This window comes from Eleutherodactylus coqui, chromosome 8 (genome assembly GCF_035609145.1).
Source record: "Eleutherodactylus coqui strain aEleCoq1 chromosome 8, aEleCoq1.hap1, whole genome shotgun sequence".
NCBI lineage: Eukaryota > Metazoa > Chordata > Amphibia > Anura > Eleutherodactylidae > Eleutherodactylus > Eleutherodactylus coqui.
In genome coordinates this window covers 88,476,443-88,493,880 of record NC_089844.1, presented here as the reverse complement: position 1 = coordinate 88,493,880, position 17,438 = coordinate 88,476,443, and the positions used below count along the sequence as shown (strand labels likewise).

The following is a 17,438-nucleotide window of genomic DNA, read 5'->3' as shown; positions in this document are numbered from 1 at the left end:
CATTGTTACATTAAATAGCACCATTTATAAATACAACTCGCCCTGCAAACAACAAGCCCTCATACAGCGACGTTGATGGATAAAAGGAGTTAGCATTTTTTAAAACAGAAACAAAAAAACCTTGGTCACTAAGAGGTTAAATAACTTGAAAGTGAGATGTGCGGCTATCATTCAGTTTTGCCAGTGTATGTTTTAACTTTACAGAAACACATCAATTACTTTGGGTTATGAAAAGTTTTTTTACAATTTGTAGCACAGTGTTATCGTCTGGCGTTCAATCTCTGGCAAAGTTTACACCGAGTGAGCATTCAGATTTGTATGATCCAGCAAAAACCTGAATCATTCCATGTAAACAGGCCCTTAGTTTGCATTCCTCGTCTTTACACAAATAGCAGCACATTTACCGTTTGCAAGGAAGTTGTGCTGCCAACAAACTTAATTTCATACCCATATAAAAGATGCGATCAATGACCAGCAAACCTTTTATCATTTGACTGAGCATTGTTTCACTAGGTAGTGATCAGGAATGAACTTTTGTATGAACCAATTGTTTGGGCAATCATTGCCCCATGTAAAAGGCCCCTTAGTAATCCAAGTTTTTTTCTTTCTAAAGCCCTTCAATTGTCTAGCTGTGACACAAAGGGCAAAGAAGTGCAGGGCAGTGAACTACTGGCAAAATGCTAGACTTGTTATACATCCCCTGCATGAAAGCGGGCTGAAAATAGCTGTGCAACAGAAAAATAGGGAAGACCACTTGAAAGTAATAACTGCTAGACAAACAGGGTGCAAACAGCCAACGACCGGGTAAGGAAACCTTGATGTATTTTAGAAAATGTGTTGAACAACTCAGGTACGCTTTAATACAGCAAATAAAAAGGGGGAAAAAAACTACTGAAATTTAGTCTTCAAAACATTCTATTTAATTTATACAAATAACTACTAAATACAAAAAGTAGATTAAAACAAAATAGTTATTTTCTGGCAGAGTTTACAATGCAACATATTATAATCGCATAAAAGAAAGGCATCTCCCCGCACTCCTACCCCCAATTCCCACCTCCAGAATTTTGCTATGGAAATTTAAACATCATGTTGTTCTATTTCCTATATAAGTAAAATAAGAGCGGGAAAGAAGAAGAGTGACAGCAGATTATGAAGAGTTCTAAACTCAAGACCACACACACTTCTCAGGATGGAGAAGAAATAACGTGAAACTGCAATGTGATCATACAGAAAACAAAAAGTCTATTCCTCATCATCACGTGATACAAAATAGCTTGTGAAGAGCTGGAAGAAAACAGAATAGAGCGGCAGCCATTCGCACTGTTCAGTTTTTTTTTTTGGACACTTAAGTGCACCAATAATAAATAAATGAAATTTTTTTTTTTGTTTTTCTAGATTACAAAAAAGAAAAAAAGTTCTTATGTTCAGCATACTTGTAAACATCAGTACACATGTAAAATCCAGCTAATGCTGACCACTTGTATTTCAGGCTTTTTTAGATCATTCCCAAGAACTGAATTGGTGTAATTCATAACGCAGATCCGTACAAGGCCAACCATATATTTGGCATCTGTCATTAAATTAAACCATTACAGTGCAAGCAAGGAATGCAAAGAATTTCTAGTGCAATAGAAAGGAGACGCACACAAAATATTGCTAATTAAACTCCGCTAAGATCCATGTGAATTCCTTAGGAACGGCTGAGGGGGGGCGTCAGGGTGTCTTCTTTGCTTCTAAAAATTCAGTTTTTAATGCCCGGAAAGGTCCAAAAACAAAAATCTCAGCACCCCCACTCATGCTTGTTTGTATGGGTCTAAATCTTTGCAAGTGTTCAGTGAACCGCTGTAATAGCTATTAACATGAAAGCCAAAATCCTGCCGCAGGAAGTTTAGGCTATATCCCGAGGTCCAATAGCAGGATTGTCTTCAAAAGGCGTTGTGTGTTAAGAAGCTCGGCTTTTAGAGATCTGGAAAAAACTTTAAAAGTCTACACCTCGGCAAGCAAGCACTGTATCCGAAATTTTTTTTTCCTTTATGAAATATTCGCTGATGTACATTGATGTTCGAGTTTAAGAAAATTCACCGCACGAGATAAGCAAATTAATGCTTCAGTGTGCAATCAGATTCCGACAGATTGGACATGGACAGTAAAATAGCGCTCAACAGCAGATCTTTATCAAGACAGTCTGCAAATCAAACATGAATAAAATGCACAGATGTGAGACAAAAAGCTCCAAGTACAAATAGTTGAGATAGTAAATAGAGTACATATTTACCTGTACAATCCTATATACTATACAATGGGGGAAGCCATGGATGCTTAAAAAAAAACAAAAAAACCCCCCCACATCTACAGATGTAGCAAAACCTAACTCAATGCCGATAACTTGCTTGAAGAAGCTATGTTAACCCAACAAAACCCATTGAATAGGCAAGAAATGGTTCGGTGTCAGTTTAACACATTGAGTCAAGTTAGACTTTGCTACATCTGCGAATAGAGTAAGAGGAGGATCATACAAGTAGTCAAAGAGTATTCGTGTGAGTCAATGATAGACCACCTCCTATTCACAGTTCAACCCAAGAGGTTCTATCGTTTGAAAGACATTAATTCAAATTTACCCATCTATCTTTCAACCTTTGTATTCGCCTACCTGCTCAACAAGGAACGAGGACACGTTCGAAAACCTAAAAGTGAAGTTGTGACATAATCTTAGGCCGTGATAAATAGTGACAGGAAGGGTAGCATATTTTATTTGTGCCAAGATGTGGCCCTGGATATACTAGGTTGTTTTACCAATTCATCCAAGACCTCACAGACATTTGATAAGGTATGTACCAAAAGAGGAATCTCGCGTAACAGATCTTAAATGTGATATTTTTGGACTGGTTGGGGATGTGAGAAATATTCTCCCTTGGTGAGAATTGAACACTGGCCATAGTGCAAGTCGGGAAGTGAGCCATTGAGTTTTGTAGACAGGTTCCTCAGAAGTTCTCATTGTTGAAGGCTGACACTGACCCCAGACAAATTGTCATGGAATAAGGAGTGAAGTTGTTCCTCCCTAATCTGCGTGATTGAGAGTTTTTTGTGTGGAATGACTTACACTTGTTTTTTCAATAAATGATTTCCCGCTTCCTGGATTTGTCTATACATACCATCTATTTATGTATAAAATACACAGTCATTGGCCATTACTAGCACAGGCCAATTTCAAAGTCCAGAATTTTAAAACACACACATACACACTAAAGGGAAAATTATGGTGCCTAAAAATGCATTATACAAACTCAAATAATACAATTTATCAAAGAAAAACCTTTATTGGAATAAATAAAAGACAGGAACAAAAAAAAAGGAAAAAAAATTTAAAAAGTTTAAAACCATGTGTGATCAATACATGGGAGTGCAAATCCCAATTCATTGTCGAAACCTCCCATATTAAAATGACCCTCCAGTGAGGAGCTCAAAATGCATATGAAAGTCTCCTTTTACACTGGATGAGAACTGCACGATTCTCGTTTGCATGAGCGAACGCGCTGGTGATGTTATCACCAGCTCGTTCAGCCTGTTTAAACTGGCAGACTCGTTCAGCGTTTCACATTCCTATGGGAACCACTGAAAGAGCACTGCTTAAAACAGAATGACAAGTCAACAGTCATTTTTAGTCGTTAAGCCTTAGACTGAGCAATTATCGTTCACTTTCGTTCTTTAACAATAATCGTTCTGTCGAAACACACATTAAATCAGTACAGGGAATGATTACTTGATAATTATTTTCCCTCTAATCTTACTCTCCTTGGCTGTAGTAAGACAAAGTTCTGATCTGTGACTTTATTTTAGCTTTAGTGTCTAATCTGAAGTAGTCTGGGGTAACACCTCCTCAGCAGCCTGAACCAATGATTAGACAGTGGGCGTGTCCCAGACTATTGCAGATTAGGCACTATAGCTTAACTATAGGACAGAGCTGTGATCTGCCATCTACTAAAAAGAAGCCAAAAAGGAAAAATGAATAGCAGGCAATCGTCCTCCGTAGGTATTAACAAGAGGGTCACTTTAAGCCAAGGTAAGAGACTAGAGAGTGCAAAATAAAAGATATATGCCAGAGACAGAAAAAATATATGTATAAAGTGCCAGTAAATGTAACATTAATGAAAAAAATTAAACCAATATCTCCAATCCTGAAATGGCAAGACTGGATAAAATGATCCTACAGTTCCCATGTATATGGCCACTAACTGTGGCATCCTCGGGGGTAATTACATAATGCATTTTGACACACCATCTCTTGCTCCTTGATAAACGTCTCAAGCAGACACTATACACAAAATATTGCATATTCCCGCTTGCACTGTGGCCAGTGTTCAAACAGCATCAAGAGATTTCAAACATCTCCGATCAGTCCAAAAGTTTCCCATTAGAGACAATTTTCCATGCAATTCCTCTTTGGCTATGAAGTGTTCGTGAAGTCTGCCATAGGTTAGTGAAACCACCCAGCATGTCCAGAATGGCATCTAAGGGCACAAACCCACCATTTGCTGCCAGGAAACCATGCTACCAATACCATCACACATTACCCAGCCCAAATATTATGTCACAACTCCAGTTCTAGAACAATTCTGGTAACATATACAAAAGTTGAAAGAGGCACATTGGATCAATGTCTTGCCGATGATGGAACCTCTTGGGCAAAAACCACAAATAGAACATATTTTATCATTGACCATGCATACAGATTAGTTTCCATGCCATTTTCCATTTGGAATTCAATTCTCTTTCAGCAACACTAATTGAATCCAGGAGGAGGACGATTGTTCTCAGGGTTATTACAGACAGGCTAACCGGAACTCATAAGCGCCTTCTCTGTACCTATAGATCATATCTCTAATGTCATTTCACTACCACCACCTCCATTATTCTGTTTTATATGGGGAAAAAAAACACATTGGGTGACGCAAAGCAATACTAGTTGATGCTTGGACACTTACAGCAGCCCATTCCTAAGTAACAATATGATGCTAAATGCAGAACACGTCATTACACCAATGCCAAAAAAGGCTGACAGATATTCCTCTCCAGGCATAGTAGATCAACTGCCATGATATTGGGGATCATTTTGGTCTAGTGTGTAATAAAGGCTCTGGCTCAGCGCTATATCACGACAAGGAAACCAATACAGATAAGGCCAGTTACACATCTGCGTTGGAACCACCAGCCGGTGGTTCCATGACAGATCCGGCTGAATACCACAAGAATAAGCATGGCATGCAGCGATTTCTCTTACGTCCAAAGACTAGGCAGCTGAGCAAAAACTTAATGAACCCCATTGACTATTAACTGGTGCGGTTTGGTTCTGTCCACAGATGGAGCCATTCGGCCGCAGGAATTACCCTTTCCTGCTCCTCAAACAGAGCCGAAAAGCGGCACCCCAAGCACAGGTCTGAAACTGCTCTAAATACTACAGACACCAATGATTTGATAAAAGATAATAGGAATAGGAAGGGACTGTTCAAATTTGCACATAGGCTCATATTGCTTAATTCCATGTAATAGCCTGGTGGTCTTTGGTTGAGTTGATGTCGTTACATTAGGGCTCATAGTCATATGATTTGCTCTTTTATCCCAGTGACCCAAACTTGTATATGGATTCCAATACGCTTGAGCTACTTGAACTATCTTTTACTTAAAAGCTATGTACATGCCACTTAGTGCACTCCCAGATCTCCAGAGTACATAGGATTGCACATGGAAATATATATACATACACTATACACTTTGTTTACTGCTCAATAAACTTTGCACATGGAGCTACATTGTCTCATATACAGATGTAGCAAATGTTAAACCCGACATTTAATGTGTTAGGGTGCCTGAACTACAATGTACCACAATGCTGTACATATGCTTCATTCTACAACCTAATCAATCGTGTTATTCCCGTTTGGTTGGCAGATTCTCCTGATAAAGATCCATTGTTAATTGAAAAGTCGCACGCCATTTTCTGTCCATGTCCACGTCGTTGGAATAAAATTACGTGTTGAAGCATAACTCTGCCCAAGTACAGAAGATTTTCTTAACCGTGTATTGGGGCTGTTGGCCCTTCCATGTAGCACCAACACTATTGCAGTTGTGCGGACTTCAACAGTCTGATTTGAGTTTATCTAAGGAATTGTCGATTTTTGTTAATGTCTTTTTAATGCGCAGGGCTGTGAGTCTTGCCGATGCGTTGTGGTACCAACATTCCTTCATTAGCTTTGCAAGCGATGTTAGCGTCTGAGGGAAGAGAAAAAAAAAGGGGGTGATTAATAATGAAAAACTATAGAAGACCTCTTGAAAGGTGGCATAACATGTAGTAAAATTACATGGTCAGTCAGTAAAAAAACTACTATTAATTGTATAATGTATCTTAAGACATAGAAAAAGATAATGCAAAGAAATTTGAATTTTTAACTGAAAATTCTAAGGGCTGTTAAATATAAGCTTAAAGCTTGGACTTTTACTATCCATTACCTATCCTTGGCGGATTGGCAGCGGATCCGTCGCTCAGCATCCCGGATGATCCCCAGACCGCTTTTCAGTGGGGATAGAACTGGAATCAGATAGTGTGGGGAGCTGTGCCTGTAGTACCAAACCTGACCACTGCAATCTTGATAGCACTATCTGCTTTCACACTGACAACTCTGAGGATCAGCTAATCTTCAGTGTCGGAACCCGAATAATGAACTATTCGGCCTATTCTGAAGCTAAGTCATCCATAGTAAAAGTAGACAACTTTTAAAGCTGGTTTTGAAAGTAGCCTTTCAAATTCTTGGCTTTCCTCATCCTTCTGTGGAGTAACAATAGGTCTACAGTCTTAGTTCACACTTTGCCACCCAGAATCCGAAGTATGAATTAGGCCTTTAAGTCCATCCATTAAAAAATTCACGACGTCATTCAAAATTCTGTTGGTAGCTACTTGGACTGTGCCATCACTGTGCTGACAGACAAACCCCTACAAACTTAGTCTGCAGTAGTGTACGCAGATTAGGAGCTCAACTAATATAGAATGAAACTGCATCTTTCAATGCAACACAGCAAAGTGCCTACAATAAGCAGCGCATTCCCAAGAGCGAGTCACATAAAAGCATGTTCTCCACAGACCCTGAACCAGCAGGAAGTTCTTTTTTCAGAAATAAGCAGGAATTTAAATTCCGCTTTGCATGTTAATGGAGCGACGAAATGACGAGATGTAACTCAAGTAGTACTAGGTCAGAGCATTTGCAAGTTTAACATTGTATGCACATGAAACGGTAACATTTTTTGGCTGTGTGCACCTTTGCAACCCAATTTTTCATGGTTTAAAATTAAAAATAAGGTAAATTTGCAATAGATCTTAAAATAAATACTAGCGCTTTATATCTACAGCTTCTATGCAGACTGTGAGGCAGATTCACCTAGGTCTTTAAAGCAGTTCTCTGGCACAGAAAAGTTGCCATAAACTGGCATAAATTATAGATTAAATCTGCCCCAGCTCACAGCTGACATCGATCTAGTCTTTGGCATATGGACGGCCCAAAGGAGTGCCAAAAAATGCTGGTCTAAGTAAATCTGCCCCCGTGCATTTCCATGGTAACAGCCAAATTAAAGTCTGCACAATTCTGCAGTCACACTTTCCTTTTAGTTGTCTCCTACTTGATGCTAACATACATTAGCGTAGGATTGCAATAAGAACAGGACAAATAAGGGGAAATAGGACTGCAGGACTAGACTACATGAGTTAGCATTAGAGATGAGCGAGCCTACTCGCCCACGCCCCTTTTTCGCCCGAGTACCGCGATTTTTCGAGTACTTCCGTACTCGGGCGAAAAAAATCGGAGGGCGCCGTGGGTGAGTGGGGGGTTGCAGCGGAGAGTGGGGGGGAGAAAGAGAGAGAGGGCTCCCCCTGTTCCCCGCTGCTACCCCCGCTGTGTCACGCCTCCCCCCGGATCTTTTCACCCGAGTACTGAAGTACTCAAAAATCGAGGTGCTCGATCGAGTAATTACTCGAAACGAGTAGGTTCGCTCATCTCTAGTTAGCATGTATACGGTTAGCATAGACACATTCTGCAAATGAGCTGTAGAAACAAAAACGGGAAATGTGTGGAGTCTACTGAAAAATTGCTTTTTGTATTTTAGTTAAACCAAAGTTACTGGAAAAAAAAAAAATTCACACATATATATATATATATATATATACACATACACATATACACACACACACACACACACACACACACACACACACACACACACACACACATATATATATATATATACATACATACACACATATATACATATATATATATACACACACACACATACACACACACACAACGTTGGTTACGAAACTGGACATGTATACATTAACAATTTGAAAGGCGACAGATGACAAGGGCTAAGAAATTAAACAAGAACACATCATCAGTATTGGCAAACTGCATATTCATAGTTGCGAACATGATTCTGGACATTTGAGCCTTATCTAAGGAGCCGTCCACAAGATGCCCAGACACACCCACTTTAGGGTAAATATGTACAAACATACAAACCCCATGCCCTTTGTAGTAGCTTCCTGAGACTATTGGCAACTATGCAAATTCGGAAAGCTTTAGACAGGGGCAACTTCAGCAATTTGAAGTAGAAATCACAGAACCACCACAACTTGTTGGCACTTTATAATTTTTCCCTATGGCCATCATCTCAAAAAAAAATCTAGCGGTGTCATATTGTTATAGTCTTCTACAAAGCTTACCAGTTGGAAACTAAGAATTACCCACAGCTCGTGTCGTAAGACTTAGCTTCAAATGGGGCAAGCCTTCAGTTCAATTCCCTAGTCACTTCTCAAAGCAGAATGGATTCCTGGAACCTGGCAGATCTCCTAGATATACCATTAAGTAATGCAATGATTTTACCATGACCTTCGTACTACACTGTAAGAAGATCTTTGTAGATCTACCCAATTAGATTTGTGTCTATCAAAACAAAAAAGTGTTCTTCTATACTAGACAAAATTGTGTAAATACTCACTGGGTCTGAAAACCATCTATTGGGAATGTTTGGTCTTTGTTGATCCACACAGACAACTTTTTTCATATCTTCAAAACTAGGATCATTAGGAACAACATCATAAAACGGAGGTTTGTAATCTTCAACAATACCTGCAAATCAAGAGACATTTTTGATTAGTAAAAGCACATCAGAGGTTCTACTCACGGACTGACGACTCTCGCCTTCTATAAAAGCACAGAGCATTGGCATGGTCAACCGCAATAACCAAAGTTAACAATTATCATTGAACTTTGAGACAACCTTTGTTACTATAATAGCCAATGTAATAACTAGAAAAAGTGTAAACCACTTTATTTACCCAAAATTACGTTTTTGTGCTGAAAAATCTTTCTATAGTGCTCGTCACCAGGAGAGCTACCTTTCTTAAAATTTGCTGTCCACTACCTGTTAAGTGATACCCATCTCTTGCAACAGAGATAAAGAGAGAACAGAAAGTTCAAGCAGACCACTAAAGTTCATAGAGGTTGACAGAGGGGGTGTGGAGGGAGGTGGAGTTATATATCCTGCTTTTTCTGAATCCACTGAGGCTTAGGGCTTATTCACCAGACTGTTGGTGTTTTTACGTGTGCCCTGCGGCCCTGTAAAAATGAATGAACAGGCACAAAAATCTAACGTTTGTGCACCCGTTGAGACGGCACGGGCCTGGCGCATGTATGCCGACCCGCAATGCTGTTGGGCAGGGGGAGACAGTTTATCTCTCAGAAGCCATTAAAATGTGCTAAGGCGCATGTTTGTAAGGCTACTCTCACACAAGAGCCTGTAAAAAGCACTGTGCTTTCATTCATTTTAGGGAGCGTTTGCCTGCGTTTTTACCGCAGATTTTTGTACATCCCCGTGGCATAGTGAACCACATAAAAAAATTTAGTATTAGGTGTGCAATTGCATATTTGAGTTTTTTACTCACCCCAAGCTAATTTCAGTGGGCGATTTAGTGAGCGGAATAAGTGCTGAAAAAACAAAAAATAGGACATGCTGCGTGCGCATAAAATATGCGGTGCAAAAACACTAGTGTGAGAAAGCACCATTGAAATGCATGGCGTCTTACTACTGAGAAAAAAATCCACATAATGGGCATGCGATGCAACTTTGACAGTAGCAGATTCTACAAAGTCGCGTGATTTCGTAGCGTCACATGCGACTTTGTAGCGCTACAAAATCGCGGTATTGCTGCGAGAAAATCGCAGCGATATCATACGGTGCAGCGATGCGATATCGCTGCGATTTTCTTGCAGCGATGCGGTGTCGCCCGTGTGAAGGAGGCCTTAGTAGCTGCCAGACACAACTGGTCCTGCATATTCATGGGCTGCAGCCTAGCCACACCCACTTCTCCTTCCTGTCACTGATTGGCAGCTCTCTCACTATGCACCATAATGGGAAGACCGCTGTCAATCATTGTCTGGGGAGAGGGTGTGTGGGGGGGGGGGGGGGGGGCGGTGTAGCTAGCCTGCAGCTCATGAATATCCAGGACTACTTTAAGTAATCCTTTATGTATGTGTTGCTACTGATAAAAGGCAAGTTTCTCAAAAACTACAGCACAGATACACACAGCAGACATATTACAGTGTGACTATCACTACCTGGTGCCGCCCTCAGACAGGGGTGCAAAAAGATGGTGACAGTCTCTTTAAGCCCTGGCTGTGCATTAGCTAAAACATGGAGCAGGTCAACCCATGTTGTCTACAAGGACATTCCAGAAACGTGCTGAAAACTGACAACTCTATAGCTTGTTTGCCTTTGTCATTCAATTCTAGATTTTGAGTTCTTTTATAAAAAGGATGGTTTACTTTAGCTGCCATAGAGAATGATTAATAGAATACCGTAGACCAGACTTCTCAAGGACATACATAAGGGAAGGCAGATGCATACGATCAGTAATAATTCTCATTTATGAGGCCGTACAAAGACTACATACTATGGATTTACTGTTACTAATTAGAGATGAGCGAACGTACTCGGATAAGCACTACTCGTCCGAGTAATGTGCCTTATCCGAGTACCGCTGTACTCGTGCTGAAAGATTCGGGACGCGCTGCGGAGCGGGGAGCTGCAGGGGAGAGCGGGGAGGAACGGAGGGGAGATCTTTCTCTCCTTCTCTCCCGCCCGCTCTGCCCCGCTCCCCGCTGCGACTCACCTGTCAGCAGCGGAGCGCCCCGAATCTTTCAGCACGAGTACAGCGATACTCGGATAAGGCACATTACTTGGACGAGTAGTGCTTATCCGAGTACGTTCGCTCATCTCTATTACTAATCCATTGAAAAGGTGATATACAATCATTGAAAGCGAAATAATAAAATACCCAGATAGAAAATGTCAGATTCATTCAAAACTCATCATGCAGTTATGTCCATATGTAAGCGATTACAGTTGTGGTCGGATTAGACACCAAAGGCCCTAGAAGTGCTTCCCCCATTGCCCTATAAAAAGGCTCTGAGGCTACTTTTGGGTAGTGGCCCTCTTCCTAAGAGATCATTGACCACTAGACATGCTTCTATAATGCACTTCGACATTTATAATCGTATAATTGAAAGTAGCAAGATATTCATTTCAACGGCTCGCCTGCCATCTAGTCCGTTTTGACCAAGCTGTTAGGAGGTGTTGGAAGCATTGGTTACGCAAGGTCACACAGAATAGGGGATAACTTGCTGATTGGTAGGGGTTCTCCCCTTTCAGACCCTTGCCACCCTCAAGAAAGGGGGTCCTGTGCCCCCATCCAGCGCTTCATTCAGTGACGTCACTGCGGGGAGAAGACAACAACCCCCGGAGTGACGGGAGAGGAGGACATGGGAGTTCAGTTCTCCAGATTGTCCCGAAGTCTCAGCGGTGAAACCCCCCACCAATCCGTAAGATATGCCCAATAACTTGATATTCCAGTACACAACGCCTTTAAATTTCCTATATATACACACACAGGTCCAGGCTTCACTCCAATTCCCTAGGTGTCTAACTTTTCATACACTAGGAACTCCTGACGAAAGGCATTTGTGTGCTTACGATTCTTCAGCCTGGTTAGCGCAGTTACAACTGAGCCAGAAGGCATCATTATAAGCACTCCTTGCATAGAATGAAGGCAGTGGGTACGACTTGTTCCCACCAAAAATGGAAACAAAGTAAACCAAGGAGTAAAGTATATTCAAACATTCTTATTCTTCTCCCAAGAGAAAAAGAAAAAATAAATAAAAATGTATAATATTTAATATAGAATCATTGGTTATGCAGTTTCTAAGGGAAAATGCTGCACAGCTCAATAATAGGCAAGTACAGCTTTTACTGAAGATTGTCCGGGGACTCTTCAGTCCGCTACATTGTGAATACTATTTAGCTGCCCAATCTGCAAAGCCAAAAAAAAAAAAAAACAGCCAAAAAAAACTTCTTTAGGAAGTCTTTTTTTACTTTGTTAAAGGGATGTTCTCACTATAGACATCCACATGATACACCATAAAGGTCTACTAGATGCGAGTCCTTGAGGCAAGAGCTGCATCTATAAATCTATATGGACATAAATCTATAATGTTCATATAAGTATACACATTTCTCCAACCTTCCCCATTGTGGTATTCCCATTTCAGTCTTAGGCCGGCTGCACATGACCGGGCCAGATTCCAAATGCGGGATCCTGCAGCGGAATCCAACCCTGTGCCCAGCTAGTGACCCCCTGTACCTGTCAGTGGTCTCCCTTCTTCTGTACTGTGGATGGTCCAGACAGATCACCATCAGACATACGCACAATAGATTTGCCCGCACTGTCACTAGGCGAGGACAGAATCCGCAATGATAGTTTGCAGCCGGCCTTATGGCATATCCATAATGTAGGTCATAAAAGTCTGATGAATGCAGGTCCTACTTCTGGAGCCTGCATCCATCTCAAGAACTCACCCCAGCCAGCCTGACTAAGTGGCAGTCAGAAATATGGAAGCCGCTGATCAGGGCAGTTTTTCATCAGCTGAAACTCCCATAGGAGTGAATGGGAATTATGGGAACAAGGTGGAACAGTGAGCGAGGCTAGGTCTGCAGCTCACAAGTTATGAAAAAACTGACGCTCGCTGAGCAGCGCTGCTACAAGTCCCTTCTGTGGAAGTTAGACATTCTCTATACTGCCGATTCCTACATACAGAGGTTTATTGCCATACGAGCCATGACTGCCCAAGATGGGAAAAACCCTTTAATAGGGAGAAGGCAAAGGAAAAAAAAATTTTGATAGCTGGACTGACACCAGAAGTTAATTCTCTGTATAAAGAATTGACAGGGAGGAAGGAGGATTAACTTCATTCTAAGCTTCAGAGGTGATCGCAAGTTCCCTTTAATAGTTGTGTGTGTGCACATTAGTAACTAGTATACATAAAGCTTTGTAATATCTTTTCAGAGGAAAAATGGACTCTGCATGCAGATTCTAACTATTGACAAAAGACCAATAAACTCATCTAGTGTAGTCCGAAACATACAAGACAGGGGGGTAGGAAGGGTGTGCTGCTGCAGTATTGCTGTGCAATACTCATGCTGTGAGAGGGGAGCGCACCAGGTGAAGCCCACCCTCTGAGCAAGCACAGTGTGAGCAGAATTAATATCTACAGAAATCAGCAGAGGGGATAAGAGAGACCCTAAAGTCTGAAGGTTAAACACAAGATTTGTGGCTGCACATCTACAGCCACCTAAGGAGCGACTAGTATATTTTCTGATAATCATTGTTATGTTTTTATACAAAATCTATAAAATATATCAAAATATAATTATGGCCAAAACTTAGAGTCTGTTCCTAGTTTTACAAAATCTGTACATAAGAACATTCATATACAATCAGCAGCAAAGTCCATCTTTACCATTAAGATTGTGAAAATGCCATTCGATAGAGATAGTCATTGGGAACCTGCGTAATGTTGACGACTAAACCTGAAGGCTGTAAATATATAAAAGGGAGGTGAGAAAAGTTAACCTAGTTAGTCAATTGCTCTAAGTGCTAGATGTCGTTTAGAGAGATGATGTAACATGCTAAAGTTTAGTTAGGAAAGGGATATAAATGTCGGGGAGTAGTGGGACAAATACTATGGTTACTGATGCTTACTGCATATCTGTTAAGAGATATTGGGCATTGTCGATATTATGCAAGGCTTTGATAAGACGCTGATGTTTATTAGGAAAATGTGATAAAGACTTATGGTTGTTGTGTAACTGGTGATTTTGGAGAGTAGGGGCAGTCTCTGTCCTTGCCCCCCGTGGGTGCTCTGGGAATGATCTAAATCCCAGACATGGTAGCCCTCTTTAGGGTTTGTATAACAGGGTACCTTGCTAAGCTGGGCATATACAAATGGTAGAGAATGTCCCCCCGACAAGGTGGTTCCCATTTAGGTACAAGAGGTAGGGTATGGCACGCAAGTAGTGATTGGGGTTGTTGCGGTGAAAGAGTGTGCAAAAGGTCTGTCCCAAAGTTGTGTGCCATGAGAATGCCACTGGAATGCCTGCTGAGGAAGAGGTTGGGTGATGTGTGAAAGTCTTGGAGACTCCTAACTAGAGTAGGAAGAGCTTATTTAGTCTGTATGGAGCTTGTGAAACAGCAATGGTTGAGGTTTGCAGAAGGATAAAGAAAGTCCACCATCAAGAGGCTGATTGCTAACCATTGTGAACTATTGAGTGTCCATGGAGATAGACAAGGCCTGATAAGTAGTTGAAGGACTGAATATACAAAAAGGACAAGAAAATAAAGAGAGACTGATGTAGCCTGCAGTTACTACCTGCTGTTGGCCTTCTAAACCGTTGGTCTTCTAAACTGCTGGCTCTTAGTCCTGTTTTCAACCATCCAAGATGGCCGATGCAATTTTCAGTCTACCTAATCCCTACATGCGTTTCCTCTCATGGCGGCTTCCAAGAGGCAGCAGGATAATGCTAAGCCACACACAGAAGGGTGTGACAGAAAGGTCCCCATAACATTGTCACACTTCTATTGGCAATGAAATCTGATGACCGGGCAGGTCACGGAACATGTATGGGACTATCTGGGACGACAACTTCGTCAGCCTAAAGGTCTGCACTACTTACGAGGCCCAGGCACAGCAAACATGGAGTGTTATGCCACAGGATACCATACAGAACCTGTATGCCTCCATGCCGCCCATATCACATCTTGTGTCCAAGCTAGAGGCGGTACAACAGGGTACTAGAGCCTCCATGCCCATCAGTATCACATCTTGTATCCAAGCTAGAGGTGGTACAACAGGGTACTAGAGCCTCCATGCCCATCAGTATCACATCTTGTATCAAATCTAGAGGCACCCAACAGGGTACTAGAGTCTCCATGCCCACCCATATAACATCTTGTATCCAAGCTAGAGGCGGTACAACAGGGTACCGGAGCCTCCCTTCAAGGGGTCAGGTATCCTTTTGCTCTGATATTATAACCACTACTTATATCAACGTTAATCACACAGAGAACGTTGCATTTGATTCTGACTTCTTCTAGGGAAGGCTTTTCTTTTACACATTGAGTGTAATTATAAGCCTATATAAATAAAGTATACATGACATTTATTTTCATTAATTTAATATATATATATATATATATATATATATATATATATATATATATATATATTCTCTGCACACTTCTACAGTGTATATCAGACACATTGACGTTATTTAGTGCTCATCTTCTACAAGTTGGATTGATGCGCCAGACAAACACTACACAACAAAACAAAAACAGTAACACAATCTTTAAAACTGGGTGATAGTTCGACCCCAAATAAAACACAAGGAACATTTTATAAGTTCAAAATAGCTGTCTGAGCCAACGCTTCTCAGAATGTCTGAGCCAGCAGAGGGAGCGAAGAAAAAAGTGTTAACACGTGGTACGAGGCTGAAAACACAAACAGCTTACCGTTGCTAACCATGCGTCTGGCAACCTCCCAGAGGACCAGGCCAAAAGCCCAAATATCAACTCTTTTGTAAGAGTCAAAACAATCCACTTGGATCGTCTCATCGAGGACTTCAGGAGCCATATATCTCTTGGTTCCTACACGGGGGTTATTCCCAACATCGAGCTGATTGGTTGATTGTGAGTGCATCACAGCCAATCCTGGAAGAGAAAGCAAGGAAATGGGTTTAATAGGTGCTGAATTAGCAAATTAGGTTATTGTCCAGGCATCCCTGAGTATTCAAACCGAACATGTAAGGGGCGCGCTTCATGTTTTTTAATGTACAATTAGCAAATGTTTTAAAAATGTACAAGGAAAAAAAAAAACCAAACAACTATAGAAGTTTGGGTAATTTTACCCATACGTGGTTTTTTTTTAACAGCTCTTTAGAAACAGTGATTTTTGCTACATCCCACATTTGTGTCGCCGGGTTCTATTGAAGTTGCCAAAAACTACATTTCTATGAAACCATGAATGGAAGAATTATGGTATGTTTAGACCGCAGAAACTTGCCATGGACTTGACATAGAATTTGAGCAGATTCCACATCAAATCTGCACCAGTATCATTTTCCCACTCACGGCAATCTGTGCAATGCCTATTAAAAAGGATATATATGTGAGTGATTAGAGATCGAGCAATTTTATTTTTTAAACATGTGACTTATATGCGGATTTACGTATTGGCAAAGCACAAATCTGTGTGCGGGTCTGCGGCATAAAGGGGAGGTAAATCCATGGCAGAAATATGCGGCTCATCAATGGATTTCTGCGGCGGCTTCAGAAATGGAATCTACGTGGAGAAAGTCCACTGTGTGAACACACCCCAAGGTTGAACGGTGTCAAACAAAAGGTCACTTTGGTCTCAGTTTGACCTGGTTTCTGTTCCTTTGCGATATAGTTCCTGTTAATTTCCTAAAATGCTAGAAAAAAAGCAAAAATCATATCAACGTATACCAAAGTGATCATTGTTTGACACATTGAAGCCCAATGTTACTTCTAGACTTCCGATGCATTTTCAATAATTCCAACAGAACCCTTTGAGGGAAACCCCCAGTGAGAACAAAATTGGGGTGTGAAAAGAGCCGGAGCTTATAAGCTAAACATATAGCCCGACATTTCCAAACGTTCATGACCATCTTTACGTTAAAAAAAATTATTAATATTGTATTACTTTTAAATGAAGCTTTGTAGTTGAACCCTTTTTTAGGCATCTGGAACAGAACACATAAGCTACACATGGAACAGATAAGCTTTACATTCCCATATACAATATCATCTACTGACTAACAAACTACAGATGATAAAGTGTAGTCTACGGGTGCAGAGAGCAACATATCAGAATGTTTTGTCTGGTCCGTATTTACATACCAAAATCTCCCAAAGTTAAAAAAAAAAAAACAAATGCAGAGACTTCGTGAAACCGATCCATTTTCATGGACCACGATTG

General features: G+C 40.9%; 1 protein-coding gene across 1 annotated transcript in view; it reads right to left on the bottom strand.

Moving 5' to 3' along the window:
- Positions 1–799: 799 nt before the first annotated feature.
- The window catches only part of ACVR1 (activin A receptor type 1), a 110,961-nt gene continuing 94,322 nt past the window's right edge, over positions 800–17,438 (bottom strand). Inside the window, exons 8-10 of the mRNA XM_066576001.1 lie at positions 15,953–16,150; positions 9,046–9,176; positions 800–6,270 (exon numbers count right to left, since the gene is read on the bottom strand). Coding sequence (XP_066432098.1) covers positions 6,136–6,270; positions 9,046–9,176; positions 15,953–16,150 — 464 coding nt within the window. The 3' untranslated portion in view covers positions 800–6,135. The remainder of the gene's footprint in view (positions 6,271–9,045; positions 9,177–15,952; positions 16,151–17,438) is intronic.